At 44.4% G+C, this 18630-nt stretch overlaps 1 protein-coding gene across 3 annotated transcripts in view; it reads left to right on the top strand.

The window, feature by feature from the left end:
• Positions 1–18630, top strand: part of GPM6B (glycoprotein M6B) — a 155235-nt gene that overhangs the window by 106645 nt on the left and 29960 nt on the right. The window contains exon 1 of one of the 3 annotated variants that reach the window (XM_027095736.1): positions 5128–5530. The exons of 1 other annotated variant lie outside the window; for it this stretch is intronic. In XM_027095736.1, coding sequence (XP_026951537.1) covers positions 5482–5530 — 49 coding nt within the window. In that variant the 5' untranslated portion in view covers positions 5128–5481. Of the gene's footprint in view, positions 1–5127; positions 5531–18630 lie in introns of those variants that run through there. One more of the 3 variants, XM_027095738.1, reaches the window with a different exon arrangement.

The following is an 18630-nucleotide window of genomic DNA, read 5'->3' on the forward strand; positions in this document are numbered from 1 at the left end:
CACACACACACACACACACACACACACACACACACCACGAACTGGTGACCAGAATGGATAGAGACAGAGTAAACCTAGGAAGATCATTAATGGAATAGATCATAGAAGAGAAAATGATCTTGACAAGTTAGATACTGGACCAGGAGAAACAGGCATAGGCACAAAGCCCTATGTACGAGATTAAAATTTCAGTTGGCCCATGAGAGCCTCGTATCTTGAGAGTAATGGTTGTGATCAGACTTGGGAATCTTGCTCCTGTGCCCATCATTCAACTAAAACTCTTCTTGCGGAAGTTCTAGTGGCTGTTTGGGGGTAAAGGGCACTTTCTGCGTGCCCATCCTCATCTTTTCTGCTCCTCCTACAGTATTCAACGCTATCTGACACTGTTAGCTTGATGCCCTTCATGGAACCTTTTTCTCATTCCATCATCGCACTTTGGCTTTATTCCCTGGCTCTTCTGATTTTTCCTTCTCGGTCTCTTTTACCTCCCTTTCGAGTGTTTCCTTTACCTTTATATTTAAAAGCCAGTGTTCCTTAAATTCAAATCTCAGTGTCTTTGTGGTCTATATCTCTCCCTAGTCGTTTGCTGGTTGTTTAAAGTATATTTGTTGAGGACCTACTACGTGCCGGGGACTGTTCTAGGAGCTGGTAGTACAGCAGAGGACAGAGAGACAAAAATTTCTGCCCTTAAGGAGCTTATATTCTAGGCGAAGGGAGACAAATGGGTGAGTGAATGGCTAGATCGGTGTTGGATTGTGGTTAGGGCCATAATGAACAGCCAACCCAGGTTAAGAGACTGAGCCTGTCAGGGCTACTGTTTTATGCAAGAGAGTCAGGGAGGGTCCCCTGGGAAGGTACGTTTGAGCAGAACTGGACGTCTTGTATTTCCCAGGGCTACCTCTGCCCCAAAGGCTCCCAGATCCTCGTCTCTCTGGTCAGCCCCTCTCCATTGGAGCTATGTTCCCGAATGCCTCCTAGACAGCTCCCGCAGGACGTCCTGGGACCCCTGAAACCGTACAGGCTCAGCTCTCGTACCAAACGTCTTCCTCCTGTTTGGTTTCCCCATTGGTTCACAGCCTGACCAGCCCTCACTCACCCAGGCTAGAGACTCCACACCGCCCTTCGCCCTTCTTTTCCACTCCATGCGCAGGTATCCAATCACACGTCATCCGGATCCTCCCTTCGTCCTCATGCCCTCGTTCAGACTCTTCCCTTCTCTTGCTTGTACTCTTTAAGGAGACTTCGAATGAGTTTGCCAGCCTCCAGGATTAGTGGGGTGTTCAGCCTCCCTGGTTCCCAACCTACTGGCTCAGCCATCTCCCTTCACTTCCCTCCCCCATCCAACCCCACTCCTGCCACGTACAGCGTATGCTCTGGCCCCTCTGTCAAGGAAGTCATCTCCCCAACACTTTGACAAGACCCTTTTTCCTTTTGTATGCTTTTCACTTTTTCCGGGAATAATCTTTCCCTTCCCTCCCCTCCCCTCCCCTGCCCTTACTGTTTCGCTCGCCTACCCGGCAGGTTTCTAACCGTGCTGAGGTAGCCAACTCTGTTCTGGGAAGCTTCTCCCGAATCCTCTTCCCCTTCCCCTCCTCTCCTTTGTTGGGATACCATAGTGCTCGTACCAGATTCGATTCCCCTGGTTTAGAAGGGTTCTCTGTGTCCCATTAGCCCACGGGTTACCTGGTTGAACCATTGAAAACTACCGTTCTTCTAGTCAATATCAGCATTCTTGTATGGTTCAATCTAATATATCCAGTTTGTGTCAGTATTTGTTATTCCTGTTTTGGCTTTCAGAAGTATTCGTACCTTCAACCAGACTGCCTTAAAGCGTGGGCTCAAAGAATAATTTTCAGCTCTGGAAGACATTGCCCATCCTATTTATTCTACATAGTCAGTTTTTCAGGTCAAAAATGGATGCACACCTTAGAAATCTTGTCAGTGTATACTCTGCTTTCTTTCTGGCTGTTAACAATTTTTCTGTCATGTTTTTTCTGATTCACATCATTTGTCATAAACACCAGTGAGGTTTTTAGGCTGCTTACTCATTGTCTAATGAAAACGATAAAGTTGTGAATAAGGCAAAAGTGACGAAAAGTCTATTTATAGTTTTTCAAGGTGAAAAGGAGATCAGAGTATCAACTGGAGAATTTGTGAATATTTTGTCCAGCGGTTGTGATTTCCATGACTCATATAGAACTAGAGTTGCCCTTAAATTTAGAATGTCTTTCATATTCTGCCTGCCCACTTCCACCAACATTGTAAAACGCTATTCTTAATTAATAGCGCCCCCAAATTATTCTATTCTGCCAGTTCTATAATTGAATGATTTTGCTTTTGATGGAATGATTACACTTTTTAAATAAAACCCGATAACGTAGCTAATCATAATTGTTCTCTTTTGTGTTGAACTGAATTTTGTTTTGGTATTAATTCTCACTTGAACTACTGAGGGAGAACAATCCTGTCACAAAACAACAATTGGCATCTTCCTGTCTGAATGTATCTAAGCCGTCTTTGCAAAAATGTTTGAAGACCATCCTGTTTGGACATATCATCAGGTTTTCCTTTGCAGGTTAGTTACGTCAGATCTGCATCTCTTTTTGCAAGTTTGAAATCGTAGGCTGCCCTGCTTCTCAATCCCCTCACGGTGAGACAATAAAGTTGGCTGGGGCCATATTTTAAGGGGATAGTTGATTGTGGGCGTGGTCGCCTAGGATGATGCTTAAAGTGGAAAATGAGATGTAAAATGAAAAGAAAATATTGGAACAGGCTGAACTCGTTTTCAAAATCTTTTCGGGTTCAGCAGGGCCAGAGGTATTGAATGTAGAAGACTTTCGGGGATTATCTCAAACTAATGCATTAAAAGATCAGGTTGTTAGAGGATTTTGATTCAGGATCTTATACATTTTTTTTTTTTAAAGTGTTGAGCAACAGACCCTCAAAACTTGGGAGAGGATTTTGTTTTGTTTTGTTTTGTTTTGTTTTGTTTTTTGCGGTACGCGGGCCTCTCACTGTTGTGGCCTCTCCCGTTGCGGAGCACAGGCTCCGGACGCGCAGGCTCAGCGGCCATGGCTCACGGGCCCAGCCGCTCCGCGGCATGTGGCATCTTCCCGGACCGGGGCACGAACCCGTGTCCCCCGCATCGGCAGGCGGACTCTCAACCACTGCGCCACCAGGGAAGCCCGGGAGAGGATTTTTTAAGAGCGGGTGGCGTCTGACCTGTTTTTATGTTTGCTTCTAAGATGGGTGTCCAACCCAAACAATTAGTGGACTGTTCTGAATCAGGAACCCTTCACCCTGTGCTTATCAGTGGTCATCCCTGTATTTGACTTGAGTTTCTAGAAATTTTTTTATTGAGGTATAATTGACATACAATATTATGTTAGTCTCAGGTGTACAACATAGTGATTCAGTGTTTGTATACATTGCAAAATGGTCACCACAATAAGTCTAGTTAAGGTCTGTCACCTTACAAAGTTAATACAATATTATTGACTGTATTTCCCATGCTGTACATTACATGCCCGTGACTGACTTATTGTTATGTTATAACTGAAGTTTGTACTTCTTAACGTCCTTCACCCATTTCGCCCCCCCATCCCCCTCGCCTCTGGCAACCACCAATCTCTTCTCTGTATCTGTGAGTCTGGGTTTTGTTTATTTTGTTTGGTTTGTTTTTTAGATTCCACATATAAGTGAAATCAAGTGGTATTTGTCTTTCTCAGTCTGACCTATTTCACTTAGCCTCCATGGATGGACCTTGAGGGTATTATACTGAGTTTCTATAAATCTTTTAAGTAGGGACAGTGAAGGTAAGTGGGTCAAACAAATGCTTTAAAAATGGTGCAGAAATTAACGATGCTTGGAAACATGGCTTATATCCACGATAAAAGCTTATATGCTTAGATGGGCTGGGAACATTGGTCCAGCAGTATCTGGGGATGCAAGAAGACTTGTGAAAGCAGCAGTCAGTATCGTTGTTACAACAGGCTTTCTGCTGAGCATTTAGAACGCTCTTGAGAACAGCCTTTTGACTCGGGGTTCTACGGAATAAAGTTCCGTATAGAAATAACCACATCCAATAAGAAAAAGCACTCTGTTTTGATTTTTCATTCTAAGGAGTCACCAAAGTATTATTAATATTTTAATAATATTGTTTTGGTAACTCATTATTATTTAAAAATAAGCATATTATGATTATTTTTAAATAGGGATGGGTACTTTTGTTTGAATTGCGCTTGAGCTGAAGTTTCTCTTACTATCGCATACGTTAGCTGTAGACCAGGAAACAGGTTCTGTTGCTGAATTGCTACATTGCTGTTGTTAAATCTATGTTTGGGTCCTCTTTCTCTTTATGTACATTTTCTTCCCTCTTTAATAGTCAGCCTAGCTAGCTCGCTAGAGGTTGTGTGAAAGACACATTTTTAAAAATTGAAGTATAGTTGATTTACAGTGTTGTTAGTTTCAGGTGTACAGCACAGTGATTCAGTTATACATATATATGCATATCTATTCTTTTTCAGATTCTTTTCCATTATAGGTTATTACAAGATACTGAGTATAGTTCCATGTGCTATACACTAGGGCCTTATTGGTTATCTATTTTGTATGTGGTAGCGTGTATATGTTAATCCGAAACTTCTAATTTATCCCTCCCCTCCCCTCTCCCCTTTGATAACCATTAGTTTGTTTTCTACCTCTGTGAGTCTCCTTCTGTTTTGTAAATCATTTATTTGTATCATTTTTTAGATTCCACATATAAGTCATACCGTATGATATTTGTCTTCTTACGGAAAGACACATGTTAAAGAAAGAAAAAGAAAATGGAGACCCTGGGCATGTCCTTTGACTAGATCCTGCCAGGGTCGGGGTAAATGAAATAAAACAAACGGTGACGCCCCGCCAAGGGGTCCCAGGGGCAAGAAAGAGTTTGCTTGTGCGAAGACACGCTTTCTGCTAGAACGCATACCGGCCGATCGCTGAGTCACGTGGTGGGAGGGGGCTCTCTCCCCTCCGCTGCACAGCCCCTGCTGTGATGTCACAAGTCTATTCTTTCCTGGGAGAATTAATTAGCATTCATCGGGTGCAGCTGGCGAGGAGGAAGGAGGGAGCCGGAGCGCACGCGTAGGCCAGCCAGAGGCGCAGCCCTGTCGGTCCGGGCGCGGGCCCCCCGGGAGCCTCATCGGGACTCGGCACCGGCGGGGCAGGCGGTGGCGGTTTTATAACCGGATTCTCCGTGACGTACGGCTGCCTGGCAGTTATCTTTCTGGACCAGTAGGCAGAGAGGGGGATTGACGCCGACGAGACTTCTGCATCTTGGAAGGGACTGTAATCTTCTGTAGTGAAGAACAGAAGCTCTCAATCACGCGGGTGTAAATAAGAGCCGGAGGGGGGCCCAAAAGAAAAGGAAGAGGAGGGGAGAAGTGTGTATTGGGGGGAGCGGGCAAAGCATTTTTGGTGGATGGTACGAAGCCAGCCATGGAAACTGCAGCCGAGGAAAATACTGAACAAAGCCAAGAGAGAAAAGGTACCCAGGGTTCTGACAATAGCCTGTTTAAAGCTTTTCACTGGGGGCTTCAAAAGGGGTAGCCCGGTTTGCGTCTCGTGTAAAATAGCCTCTGAAACCATCCGGATGGCCTGGTCTGCTTTCACGGTGGTTTTCCTCCTGGAGGCTGATGTTAAGTGAATAGAGCAGCCTCTTTTCAGTCCCCTCCTGGTCCAAACCCTTCTCCCGAAAGCGGTATTGCACAGAAGGAGGTCCGCAATCTGTCACCTTGGGTAGCTAGATTGGGGAAACTGTTTTAATTACCATAATGAGTCCTAACTGAGGTCCTAGGTTCTGCATGTTATATCCCAGGGACATGGGATGCATTGCTTTCTGCTAATGCCAAGGGGCAACTGGAGGGGCACGCGTATTAAATACGCTTCGGTTCCGCTGATGCGGTAGTGATTTTGGACCTTCTCTAATTTTCGTATTTAATACGATTGCCATTTCCGTGTATCTGACTCTGATATATAATAACCATTTACAGTTGGACCTTGAGAGAGGGAACGTCAGCTCTGTCCGCTAGTGCTGATGGAAGGCGTTGGCGGGGAGGTGCGGGGTGGGGTGTCTGCTATCTATGACTTGGAGATTTGTGGGAGGAAAATCCACACAGGTCCTTTTCCTCAAAGGGCATCTTAGAAAACATCCTGATCTTGACATACGGAATGGTTTTTGCGGGGAGAAATAAAGTGTTTTGCGGTAAGAAGGTGGCAGAAAATAGAAGCTAAAATTAATTTGTCTTTTCCTAGATAATGAGCGATTCAGGTTTGCCACCCGGTGGAATCAGCTCAGCCCGTGTGAGGTTAAGAGCATCTCACTGCATTGTAATTTATCTCCCTCACCCAAAGTTACAGACTGCTGTAAAGGCACAAGAACATATTCTGTGCCTGCAGTGGCTTTTATATCAAACGCTACCCGTGCTAGGGTTATTTCTCATGACCCTGACATCCACTGACCGTCACTAAACAATAGTCCTTCTCCCAGATAGAGGTACAGGTATGTTTTATATAAGAATATGTAGGTCTGAAATTGCTAATAGTCAACCATTTTACACCTACAAAAACGGCAATTTCACGAATCTCACCGTACCAGCGTGCTTGGGTAGGGCGATCCCTGCATAACGTTCTCTCCTAAACAGAGCAGTTTCACTTTTTAAATTAATTTCTTTTTAAAGTATGATAAAATATACAGATCATAAAGTGTGCCATTTTAGCCATTTTAGGTGAATAATTCAGTGGCATTAAGTCCATAGCGCTTAGATTTCTAAAATTGGTAGTTGTTGAGCTTAATCCCTGCGTCAAACCTACCGCCCCCCAAACAGTAACAACAAAAACCAGCACCCCCAAACCCCCTGCCTTTTCTTGTATGTATATATTTTTTCATTTACGTGAATGACCAAATAGCAGTAAGAGAAACACTTGGGAATATTTATAAAGTTGAGGAACTGAGATAAAAGTTTGAAGGCTCGTTTCCGTGACGATTAGAGACAAAGCTTGGGGGATATAATCATGGAATAATAGCATTGTTGTGAGGAAGCCAGTCACAGCTGTAGCGATTTTTCCCTAAAACAGATGCTTAGAACACACTTTTTATTAATATGGTGTTTGCCAGCGGCAGATAAAAACCACTTTGGTCTCCGCAAAAAACATACCTTTCGTTTTTCTCTCCAAAAGCAAGAAAGGGACAGAAAATCAATGTAAAATCCTTACTACGCGATTGCGGTTCTCACCATCATTTATTCTTACGGAGTGCTATTATTTTATGTCAATTAAATATTTATTATTTAATACCGAAATCTACAGGCTGTCACTACATCCCTGGCAATCTGTATATGAAAACTCGTTAGCTGTGGTTTCAGAAACAAAATTAGAAGCAGAAGGTAATTCCTGGAGGAACTTTAAAAATTACGAAATGGATAAACACTAGCTGTTTGTTAAGTAATTCAAAAGTACCAAGTTACTGCACGATACCGTCACATGTGTAATACATGCTTGAGTAAGAATACGGGCCAGGGGATGGATTTTGACCACAGCAGCAGGGGTTGTGATCGCCCCGTGACCCACCAGAAATGTTGACCTGGAGGGTAGCCTGTTTACTAAGCTTCAGCTAGACGAACAAGTTCATCTGCCAGCTACGCAGGGTCAGAGCTCACATGAGTATCACATTTGTAGTTTGCCCCGTTTGTTCGCCCGTTGTCATGCAAGGCACACACAGAGGCATAAAATGATAAACATGTTTGTAGCTGCTTGCCACTCCAGGATTCCTTTAGATTTAATTTTAAATTTATAAAATCAGTGTTTACTTCATTGACGTTAACATGTACAAATTTGACACAGAGAATGCATTATATAATTCTTGAGTGGGTGAATCTGTGGGGTGTTTTATTCCTTTTTTTCTTTTAAGCCTTTCAGCAAGGGATTTAATTTGCTAACTTGAATCCTCTACATTTTGTCACTTCCCACAGAGTTTTAACGCACATGTATTTTACCCCCCCCATTCTTCCTTTCCCATTTGTTGTCATAGTCGGTGGTAGGGGCAGTACTTGTCTCTGAATTTGGACTATTATTACCCAGTGGCTAATACCCAGTAGCTTGTAGATTAATGGCTTCAGATAATTATTATAGTGTTTACTAAGAATACAAATTAAACTTAGCTTTATAAGCTGACCTCAACTTTTCCAGCTGGTGTCACTTCCCAGGAGTTGCAGCAGGACAAAGAGAGCTGTTTCTTCAAACAGCCTCATAGCTTTTGTCACCGAACCCTACTGGATGATCGAAATTCACAAGAAGTAATTTAGCAGTTATTCAGGAATTTTTACAGAAAGCAAGAAGGTTTTCTCAGACGGATGTAAGAAATGCCAAATTATTACAAAAGGCAGTTTTTAAATTGGAAGCATTAAATTAAATCAAAGTGTCGAGAATTGAGTGAGCATATTAACTGAAATGAAATAAGTGGAGGAAATGAATAAGACAGAATGAAAGCAACTGGATCACGGGACTCAATAATAAAGAGATGAGAGTGAGGTTTCTATTCCTGTGGAGTATTACTTGATGTCAATTCATTTGTGAAAACCAGTGCATCGAGAGTCGCTGGGAGGGTGTAATCTAGGGGCAGAGAAACAGTTGAATCACTTGCTCTATCGGATGGAAAAAACCCTAAGTATCTGTTAAGAAAATTATTTTTATTATATGTAGGAAATTGGAATCTACGGAAACAATTGTCAGGCTAGTTTAGCTCCTCTGAATCATTGCTCAAATAAATTTCAGAACTCCAGGTATCAAATTAAATTTCTAAGCACATAAAAAGAAAAATGTAGAAAATCAGAAATAATGTGTAGTTTAAAATAAGTTACAGGACATAGTCAAAGTAAGAAATGAATTCAAATGGTTGACCTGATTAAAAAATGAACACATCCATTTAAATCTTTTTATGTCTTAGGTGTTTGGGGTTTTTTTGTTTTGTTTTTTTTAATGTAGCAAAAGATGTACAGTTTTGGCCCTCCTTTTTGTCATTGTTGTTTAGGAAGGAAAGCACTCCTCTAGAATATATGATCTATAGGCTAAAAACCCAGAGGGACACATTTAACATGTTACACTCTTCCTGCTGATTTATGAATTATTTGATGTTGAGATTTTTACTGACGTTTTCTGACTTGACTACATACATATGGTATGGAGAAGGTTGTAGATGCAGTGTTTTCCTATGAGAATCTGCCAGGGAGGACATTTGAAGAGAGGGTGTCTGAGGATAAGGCTGTAGAGAAAAGCGGGGCCGTCCAGATGGTGCTGGACATATGTGGTAGGTATGATACAGCTCGCTTTTTTTTTAGAAAATTTAAATGTGGAGAAGATCTCAGCAAGCCAGTTGATACCTCTCCTCCTTTGATATTATAGTTTCCATTAGCATCCTTTTAAACACTTGGCCTCACTCATTCATTTAGACAAAGAATTGGGACTCATTTCCGGAAACGTAGCTTTGCCTTCCTTGAAATTGAGTGGAAATCTTGAATTCAGATTGTAACGTTAAAAATTGTGTTTCTCTCTTATTTGGAAGTACACGCCAACTTAAATAATCTTCATAACGTGACTTACCAGCCTTGCTGTATCTGAGAACATGTGACATAGCCAGTGTCCCCATGACGTAAGTTTCCCCTCACTGGGCCTGGTGAAAAATTGGACTGTGTTGTGATACTCCCTTGCTTTTTTCTCCTTGGGACCCAGTGTACCTCCATGTGAGACGGTTGGCCAGGAGTAAGGATGGCTGTGGGACAGAGGAAGAAGGTGGCTGTTAAGAGAGGGAGGCTACAATCCCAGCTTCACAAATGTACCTGCTTGTGTATTCATTTGTTCATTCATTTATTCATTTAATAATGTTCCTCTCTGAAACATCATCCTTCCTCTGTCCTCTCAGCTCACGTCATAGGAGCAGAAGGGTGCTAACTCATCTTAGGGACCGTTCTGTGGAGTATCATCTTGCTGATTGGTGGCAAGAGGAGAATTGATGCCCAAGAGGAGGATTTTGACCCTTAGCCCAGGGAATATGTGATAAGAGAAAATAAAATACTTTCCTGTTTTGTAGGATTTGATTAATTGCATTACCTTTTTTGTATATTCAAGCCTTACTAGCTATCTTTGGTATCATGGGTCAGCATTCTTGATCTGTAAAGGGCCCAAGAGTAAATAATTTAGGCTCTGTGGGCCACACAGTCTGTTGTAACTACTCAAAGGAACGAAACTGGGTCATTTGTAGCGATGTGGATGGATCTAGAGACTGTCATACAGAGTGAAGTAAGTCAGAAAGAGAAAAACAAATATCGTATATTAACGCATGTATGTGGAACCTAGAAAAATGGTGCAGATGAACCAGTTTGCAAGGCAGAAATAGAGACACAGACGTAGAGAACAAACATGTGGACACCGAGGGGGGAAAGCGGGGCGGGTGGTGGTGGTGGTGGTGTGATGTATTGGGAGATTGGGATTGACATGGGTACACTGATGTGTATAAGATGGATGACTAATAAGAATAATAATTTAAAGAAAGCTACCAGGGTAGCATGAAACAGCCACAGATAGAGGATAAACAAATGGGTGTGGCTGTATTGCAATCAAACTTTATTTACAAAACCAGGTGGCCGTCATCGGCCGACCTCTGCTATATCCTATAGTGGTGTTATAGCTTCCTTTAATATTTTAAGTACTAGCTAAAAATGGAGGAGGATTGACGTAGCTTTCAGAGACCTGGCCCAGTGAGTATAGTCTTTCTAGGAAGCTCAGTCTTCGTCATTTAGTTGCTTCCAGTGATCATTTCCTAGATGGCCGAAAGCATACCAGTCTGCAGTTTAGTTATTCAGCCTCGTCCCTAAATTACGTCATCTGAGTAAATGGAGGGAAGAGTGTACACAGCATTATTTTGATTTCTTTTCCTCAAGTCCCCGTCGTTTGTCATACCTACTTTGGCGATGACCACCCAGTTGTGTGTCTCGCCATCAATCACCACCGTTCACCTCAGCCCCATCCATGAGTAGTATCTGAGATGTCACAGTCTTCTGTGCTTCTTCCCGAATACCAGTCAGTCTCCTGCCCACCTCTCCCTTCTCCTCTCTAAGGGGAACGTTTGCAGGCTTCCCTCTGAAGGGCATAAGCCAGGATCTTCCTAGGTCTGTACATTTTCCCATTTCTTGCCAGTTGCTCAGGAGCTGAGGCTTCTCCTTGCACTCATGTGACTCCCTTTTAAGCGTTGGGACCCTGCCCTTTTAAACGAAACATATACTGTGCTCTTTGAAATTTTATAATTTGGTATTTAATGTCTTTATTTAAGTCTGGCTCAGAAATATAAAATAGACATGATTTTCCTTCCCTTCATATCTAAAGATTAATTGTTGTCCAAAGGCCTTCCCAGTAGAAGTGGAAAGCATCCACCCACTTGCGGATCCCATCTCCACGTCTCGGGCTTGGCTGTCCTGTTTTTCTCAGGAAACACATTAGCGTTGGGCATTCCATGATTTTTCATTGTCATTGCCAAGCAGCCTGTGCCTGATTGCCTACGTGAAGAGACACGGGCAGAGAATGGATGAATCCTGTGCAAAGATCCCCTGAATTGCATGGCCTGGCTGGGGTGCAGTCAGGGTGGTGGGGGACCTAGAGGCCCATTGCTTGATCCACAGGCTCCCAGGATGCTCCCCTGATTCAACCAAATATTTATGCAGCAGACGTTGACTGGGCACCAACTGTGTGTTGGGCTTGGAGGGAGAACTTTTTTGCAAGGAGGATGAAAATTTTTCAGATAGAAGTGATCGAGCTCCTTGGAATCCTCTTGCTTGAGGTCGACACGGAGAGCTTACAGCCACTCTAACCAAGAGGAAATCAGCTCATACCATGAGGCCACTTGACCTCCTTCTGGTTCTTTCCACCAGCCCCACTGGGTTTCTCCACTTTTGGGGAATGTAGCGCAACCCATGTATGAGAGAGACTCACCCAAAATCTGAATCCAGGAAAGGCTGAGAGTTCAGAACTTTTAAGAACCCTGAAGTAACCTCAGAAGCTTGCGACCTGACAAGGCACAGAAGCACAGCTCACCTCCAAAGAGACCTCAGCAGAAGAGTAGAAAATTACAGCAAGTGCACAGGCCCCTGGCTGCATGATCGCGCGCAAGGGACTTACCTTTCCGTTGCCCTTCTTCGTTTGTAGGTATCGGCGTATCCCAGCTGTTCTAAGGTTGATCGCTTACGAGGGAATCTGATGTGAACTTAATGCATGTTTAGAGGGTGTCTGAAATTCAGAACCAGGCAGATCCATCTCCTCTGACCCTAAACAGGGTCCTAAAATAAATTGCTTCAGGAAATTGGATCCCCACGATTACCAGTGGGGAATTTTGAAGTGTGTCCAGTATTCCATGGGAGATCAAAGAAGCCCAACTAAAGAAATTGTGGACCGACTGACGTGACAACTGTAGATTGAGCAAAGATTCTTTTTGAAAGGGCTGTCGTGATCATGACTCAAACATTGGAGGTACTAAGGTGACTGGCGGTGGAAAGAATCAGAACAGGTGACGGTCCTTAAAAATATATTGACTTAGATAATTTTGCCTATGTTACACACACAAAAAAAGAACAAAAACCTTTAGACTTCGTGTAAAAAAAAAGATCCTGAGGTAACGAGTGCAACGTGCTTTGACCAGCACGCGGTGAGCACGCTGTAAATTAGAGGCGTCATCATGTTCATTAACAACAAAAGCAGCAGCAGTAAAAATACTTTTATTGTGCAGTTCTGATCTTGTCCTCGCATCGTTTTTTCCCCTTTCAAATGTCATTAAAAGTCTTTAACTGTCTTTTCAATGTCTCTAAAAGACAGTTTTACTTTACCTTGAAGCCAAAAAGGTTTGCCCTAAAACGCCACCTAGCAACGTAGGTCTCCACTTCCCAAGTGGAAATACCTCAAGAGTTTTCAGAGATTGTGGAGAGCAGAGATGGGTTTTCGTAACAGCTGGTGAGGTTTTCAGTGGACCCAGTCAGGGCAGTAGCCTGTTTGTCTCACAACATGGCAGTTTGCTTAGTCCTTAGCCTCAGTGGTCTGAGGTGCCCAGGGCATTATAACCTGCTCTTCTGATGGAATAGTTACCCACATCAGTGTCAGCACCATTTTTTTAATCCTTAAATATTTGTGGCACCCAAGAGGACGTAACCCGTCATTAGGTTTGATGGGATTCTCACCTATAAACTGGCCATAGTGACCTTATGGTCTCTTAGGGATTTCAAGGTTGTAATTCAACTAAGAGTTACCAGCATCTGATTCTGTGTCAGGCAAGTTGATAGATATTTTTCTCTCCAATCCCCAAGAAGTAAGAAATATAGTCAGATTACCAGATAAGGGCCTGAGTCTCCAGGAGGCCCCTTGTCACCTCATGTGGCAGGAAGCAGTGCTTCAGGCCCAAGACCAGCAGCCGTTTCTCTATAAAGACACTGGGAGATCATTGGAACAGGATTTAATCTGGAACATTCTAGACTGAAGTCCTGAGCTTAGATAAGATGAAGGGACAGAGAATATTGCAGATGTCAGTGGAAGGACAGGAGTTTTCATCCAAGGTTCAGCAGACCATGGGGTCATTGGCCATACTTTGCAGGCTGGAACTAGGCGCCGTCATAGCAAGCCTGGATTCACCCTCGCTTGTGTAGCTACAATAATGATGATGCTCTGTGGGTCTGAAAGTGAAAGAAACAGAAAGAAACATACGATGGTGAGAAGCCAGATTTTCCTTGTAAATAGTGTCTGCCCAAAATGATCATTCTAAGGGGCGGGACTTGGGGGGAGATGGAGGAAATACAGAAAGAAAAGACAATATTGGTGATTTTTGTCAATTTAAATTGAAAAATGGAGGAGGAGACTAACGTTCTCCGTGTATTATGCTGAGTTGATAAGGTGATACTGAAAGGTTGCAATTCAGTGGCATATTTTGTGAGCTCCCCGTTTCCTTGAACTGTATGGTAAAAGAATAAATTAAAATGCTGATGTAGAATCTTTGCTGGAGATAGAGACACTGACTCTTTGCCACCTGAAATTGGCAGTGAACAGCAGAGCTGAAATGGAAATTGGCAGGTACCACTGGATGTACCCAGGCTCAAAGAACCACCAGTACCGTCCCGTGCCAACCCTGGGGGACAGGGCTAGCCTCTTGAGCAGTCCAGGTAAATACAGCCTCGGGGTGAATTCGCACAGCAAGTCAACTGTTATCTTTAATATGATTTGTGATAGCTCTTTCGGTTTGGTGTTGTTTTCTGTTTTGCTTGATGCGTTAATTTGTTCACAGGGGTAGGGGTGGAATTAGCCCCTTGAGATTTTTTTTTCATCCTCTTTCTTTTTCTCCCTTCCTTTCCATTCCACCCCATCTTTCACCTCTCTCTTCTCCCTCCTCCCTGTTTCCTCCCCCTCACCTCTTCTCAAAAGGAGCAGTGTACAGTGAGGTGTGCCTTGGGGCTAAGCACGAAATTTCTAATATCTGAACCAATAATGGGTTGGGGGGGGCGTCACACATGCCCATCATGGGACCAAGAACTGAGCCAGGACATTTAAGGCGCCTGGGCTCTGAGGGTGCTGTCAGTGTCCCCACATGTCTTTCTGGCCACACTGCTCTGCAACGCTCTGATCTCACATCAGTCCATTGCCTTTGAGAAGGAAAACTCAGAGCCCATGAAATGACGAGCAGATACCTGGGTACGCCATCCCGTCAGGTAGGTCCACAGGGTCCGCTTTCCAGTCTCCTTGCTCAGGAGGAGCGCCGGTCTCTCGGAACGTCTAAGTGTTGGGTCGGGGTGAACTGTGCATCAGCCCATCTGGGGACCCGGAAGGGGAGAAGGCTGAGCGATGTGCACAGCCACCCTCCACATCCTCGAAGTCCACACAAAGCATCCTCATACTCAGCTCAGTGAGCTAAAATTCGGTGGTTTCAAGTTACTTAAAATGTGAATATAAAGGGATGGTGGTGGGTCAGAGAAACACAACAGGCTTCAAGTTCCGCTGTAATTCTCTGTGAACCCATAGCGGCATTCCTCCCAAATGTTTGCTTACTTCTGCAGGAATAAATCAGAAATGACCACATAGACCCTGCAAGTCTAGAAAGAGCGGCCCTGAGGTACAACGTAAGACACACGTTGAGTTACAAAGTCAGACCACCTGTAATTCATTTAAATCTTTTCTTTAAAACCTAAATTGTGGCTTCAGGTTAATTAACATGAAATCTGACTTTGGAATTAGTTCTACACCTTGAGTGACGGATTCCTTCCCTCAACCTCTGGCTACTAGGCGCCAGCCCTGTGTGTGCCTGTGTAGTGCCAGTTAGAAGAGATGAGCAAGAAATGCCATCAGACATTTGTTCTCTTGGATCCTTCAAAGGATGGAAGGTTCTGGAATCTTGAGTTTTAAAAATTACCATTAGACATGTATCCATACAGTGGAATACTGTGCAGCAATGGAAGGGAATGAAGTACACATGATACACACTGCGACATGGATGATCTCAGAAACAGGATGCTGAGTAAAAGCTGACACACGAGACCAAATACCGTAGGGGTTCCATTGATAAGAAACGTCCAGAATTGGCAAATCCAGAGAGACAGAAAATAGCTGAGTGTTTGCCAGAGGCTGGGGTAGAAGAGGTTTTAAAATTAGATCGTGGTGATGGTTGCACCACTCTGTAAATGGCCTCAAAACCACTGGACTGCACGCTTAAAACAGGTGAATTTTCTATGTAAACTTAGCTCAACAAAGCAATTTTTAAAAATAATTCTACAGCATTTCTGTTGATTGATTGGCCGTGTTGGGTCTTCGTTTCTGTGCGAGGGCTTTCTCCAGTTGCGGTGAGCGGGGGCCACTCTTCATCGCGGTGCGCGGGCCTCTCACTATCGTTGTTCTCTCTTGTTGCGGAGCACAAGCTCCAGACGCGCAGGCTCAGCAGTTGTGGCTCACGGGCCCAGTTGCTCCACGGCATGTGGGATCCTCCCAGACCAGGGCTCGAACCCGTGTCCCCTGCACCGGCAGGCAGACTCTCAACCACTGCGCCACCAGAGAAGCCCAACAAAGCAATTTTTAAAACGCTCCCCCCCGCCAAAGCAAAATTAAACGGGCACAATTCAATGGCAGAGAGACAGAGAATGAACAGTACTTGCTAACATGACAAGAAGGTCCCCAGATTATCCGAAAGTACTGCCAGAAAGAGAAAGGTCTTCCTTTTAAGAATGTGTCGGAAGACACCAGCCCAGTTAGAAATCGAGAAAAAAACGAAGCATCTTTCCTGGATTTGGGTGGTAAAGCGTAAAGGTCAGTATGGGCACTCTAAGCAGCAGTGGCAGCTGAGAAGGAAAAATACAAGCCTCCAATTTCCTCTCTGAAACCTTTTGGGCCAAATTTATTTAAGAATTCAGAAGAGTTGAGGTTTTTGAAAAGTGACGTGGCACACATTCCACGTGTGCGGCGCCACGTCCCCAGTCAGGTCTGGGTGCATCCCCCAAGTCCAACACGTGGATCTTTCTGGAGAGCTGGAGTTACGTTTGGGCGTCAAGGAAGTTCAGTGCAGAGCAGGTTTTGCTGCCAGATGAGCTCGACCCCCCTCCCCCTACCAAAAAAAAAAAAAAACCCTTAATTTTCAGAATTCTGGAATGGTATGATGAGAGATCGTAGGACTCTAATAGTTCTCACGTTGCTGGTGATATTTCAGGTGAGAATTCCACGAACGAGCAGGTTCTCTTCGGAGGGGGGAGAAACAAAATCACTGAACTTGATCTCTAGCATCATCTTGCCAGATCCTGAAATGGTCTCCGTGCGCCTGTGGTGGTAACTGTGTGTGTGCAGGGGGGACATCACTGGGGGAGACGTGCCCGTGTGGCACACGCACTGCGGCCATGTGTGTCTGGAGCCGGGGCAGAGGCCTCGCGTGGGATGGTGTGAAGAGGCCGTCGCGGGCCCCGGAGTGAGGGGAGCGAACGCAGCCACGGGGTCACTTTCCTAGTTGCCTGGAGATCTTGCCTGCCCCTCCATCAGTGCAGTTGCCATTCTGTGCTTAGATCCCAAACCAGATGGTGTGAGGGAAAAAATAGAGGATTCCATATGGCTCTTGTGTCTTGCTTTTTTTTTTTTTTCCCCCCTCAACCTACTTATTCCCCGTTGGAGAAGTCAAGGTGCTTCCCGTTTGCTTTGCCTTGATCGTGTCCCATTTTCCTTCTTGGGCGTAACTTCTCCCTAGAATTACATTTTTAGCACTTGGTTAGTTAATCCTTCACCATCTGTTTCTTTTTTCTTCTTTTTTCATTGTTTAATTTCTTTGACCAGGTAACATCCCCATCTTCTCTAGGTCTGCAGGCAATCAAAGGATGGGTGGCCACAAGGGCAACCCCATGTGATGCTGCCTTGGGGACCTAGGCCTGAGATGGTGGCCTGAGACAGTGGCACTCAGGAAAGAAGGAACTGTTATGGCTACAGCTGCCCTCGACGGAATATTATGCTTCACGTGTGCTTCAAGCTACCGTGGGTTGTGTTACACAGGCTTCACTCAAGAGTGTCACCTGAGAGAATTTCGATCCTCTGTTCCAAGTGTGGTCTGTGGACCAGCAGAATCAGCATCGTCTGGAAGCTTCAGCCAAATGCAGAGTCTCAGGCCCCGCCCCAGGCCTGCTGAATCCGAATCTGCATTTGGACAAGATTTCCAGATGGTTCCTGGGCACAGTTTGGGAGGCACTAATTTAGAGGCAGGTGCAAAAGCAAGAAGGGAGAAGACAGGAAGGAATCGAAGAAGTGAATTTACCCTTAAAAGTTCTAGAAATCTCTATATTTAGAAAAGACGGAGAATTGCTTAAGGTATCCATTCTCCTTTCCCTCTCTATTTATGAGGAGGCAGGTATAAGAATTGCCAGTCGTCAAGGCACTGAGTCCTGGTTAGTTTGAAAGGCCAGTGACCTCTGATTCTCTTATCTACTTGCCTGAATATGTGGTTTCTCTGATTCCTTTGTTTAAAATCTTGGTGGAGGAAAGTGGGGAGGGGCAGCGAAAGCGGGGGACAGCTTGTTTTCTTGTGGAGAGAACGAGGAGAAAGTAGTTGACAGGAGCTGGGAGAAGTTCTTTTTTCTCTTTTTTAAAGATTTGTTTATTATTTATTTAATTTATTTTTGGCCGCGTCAGGTCTTAGTTGCGGCATGCAGGATCTTTCGTTGCGGCACGCGGGCTCTTCATGTGTTGCGTGGGCTTCTCTCTAGTTGTGGCGGGCGGGTTTTCTCTTCTCTAGTTGTGGCGCGCAGGCTCCGGGGCGCGCGGGCTCTGTAGTTTGCGGCACGTGGGCTCTAGTTGAGGCACGCGGGCTTACTTGCCCCGTGGCATGTGGGATCTTAGTTCCCCAACCAGGGATCGAACCCGTGTCCCCTGCATTGGAAGGCAGATTCTTTACCACTGGGCCACCAGGGAAGTCCCCCTCGTCACCTTCTTGAATATAATCCAGTGACATGCAAGATGCTGTCACTTAATATGGCTATAAGCTAAGGGACCAAGAATGACTATTCAGACACTGGTAAATCTGTATGTAGTTCGGCATTCAATCCGCCAGAT

Source organism: Aethalodelphis obliquidens, unplaced genomic scaffold (genome assembly GCF_003676395.1).
Source record: "Aethalodelphis obliquidens isolate GAN/ISIS:26980383/991018 unplaced genomic scaffold, ASM367639v1 scaffold94, whole genome shotgun sequence".
Classification (NCBI taxonomy): Eukaryota; Metazoa; Chordata; class Mammalia; order Artiodactyla; family Delphinidae; genus Aethalodelphis; species Aethalodelphis obliquidens.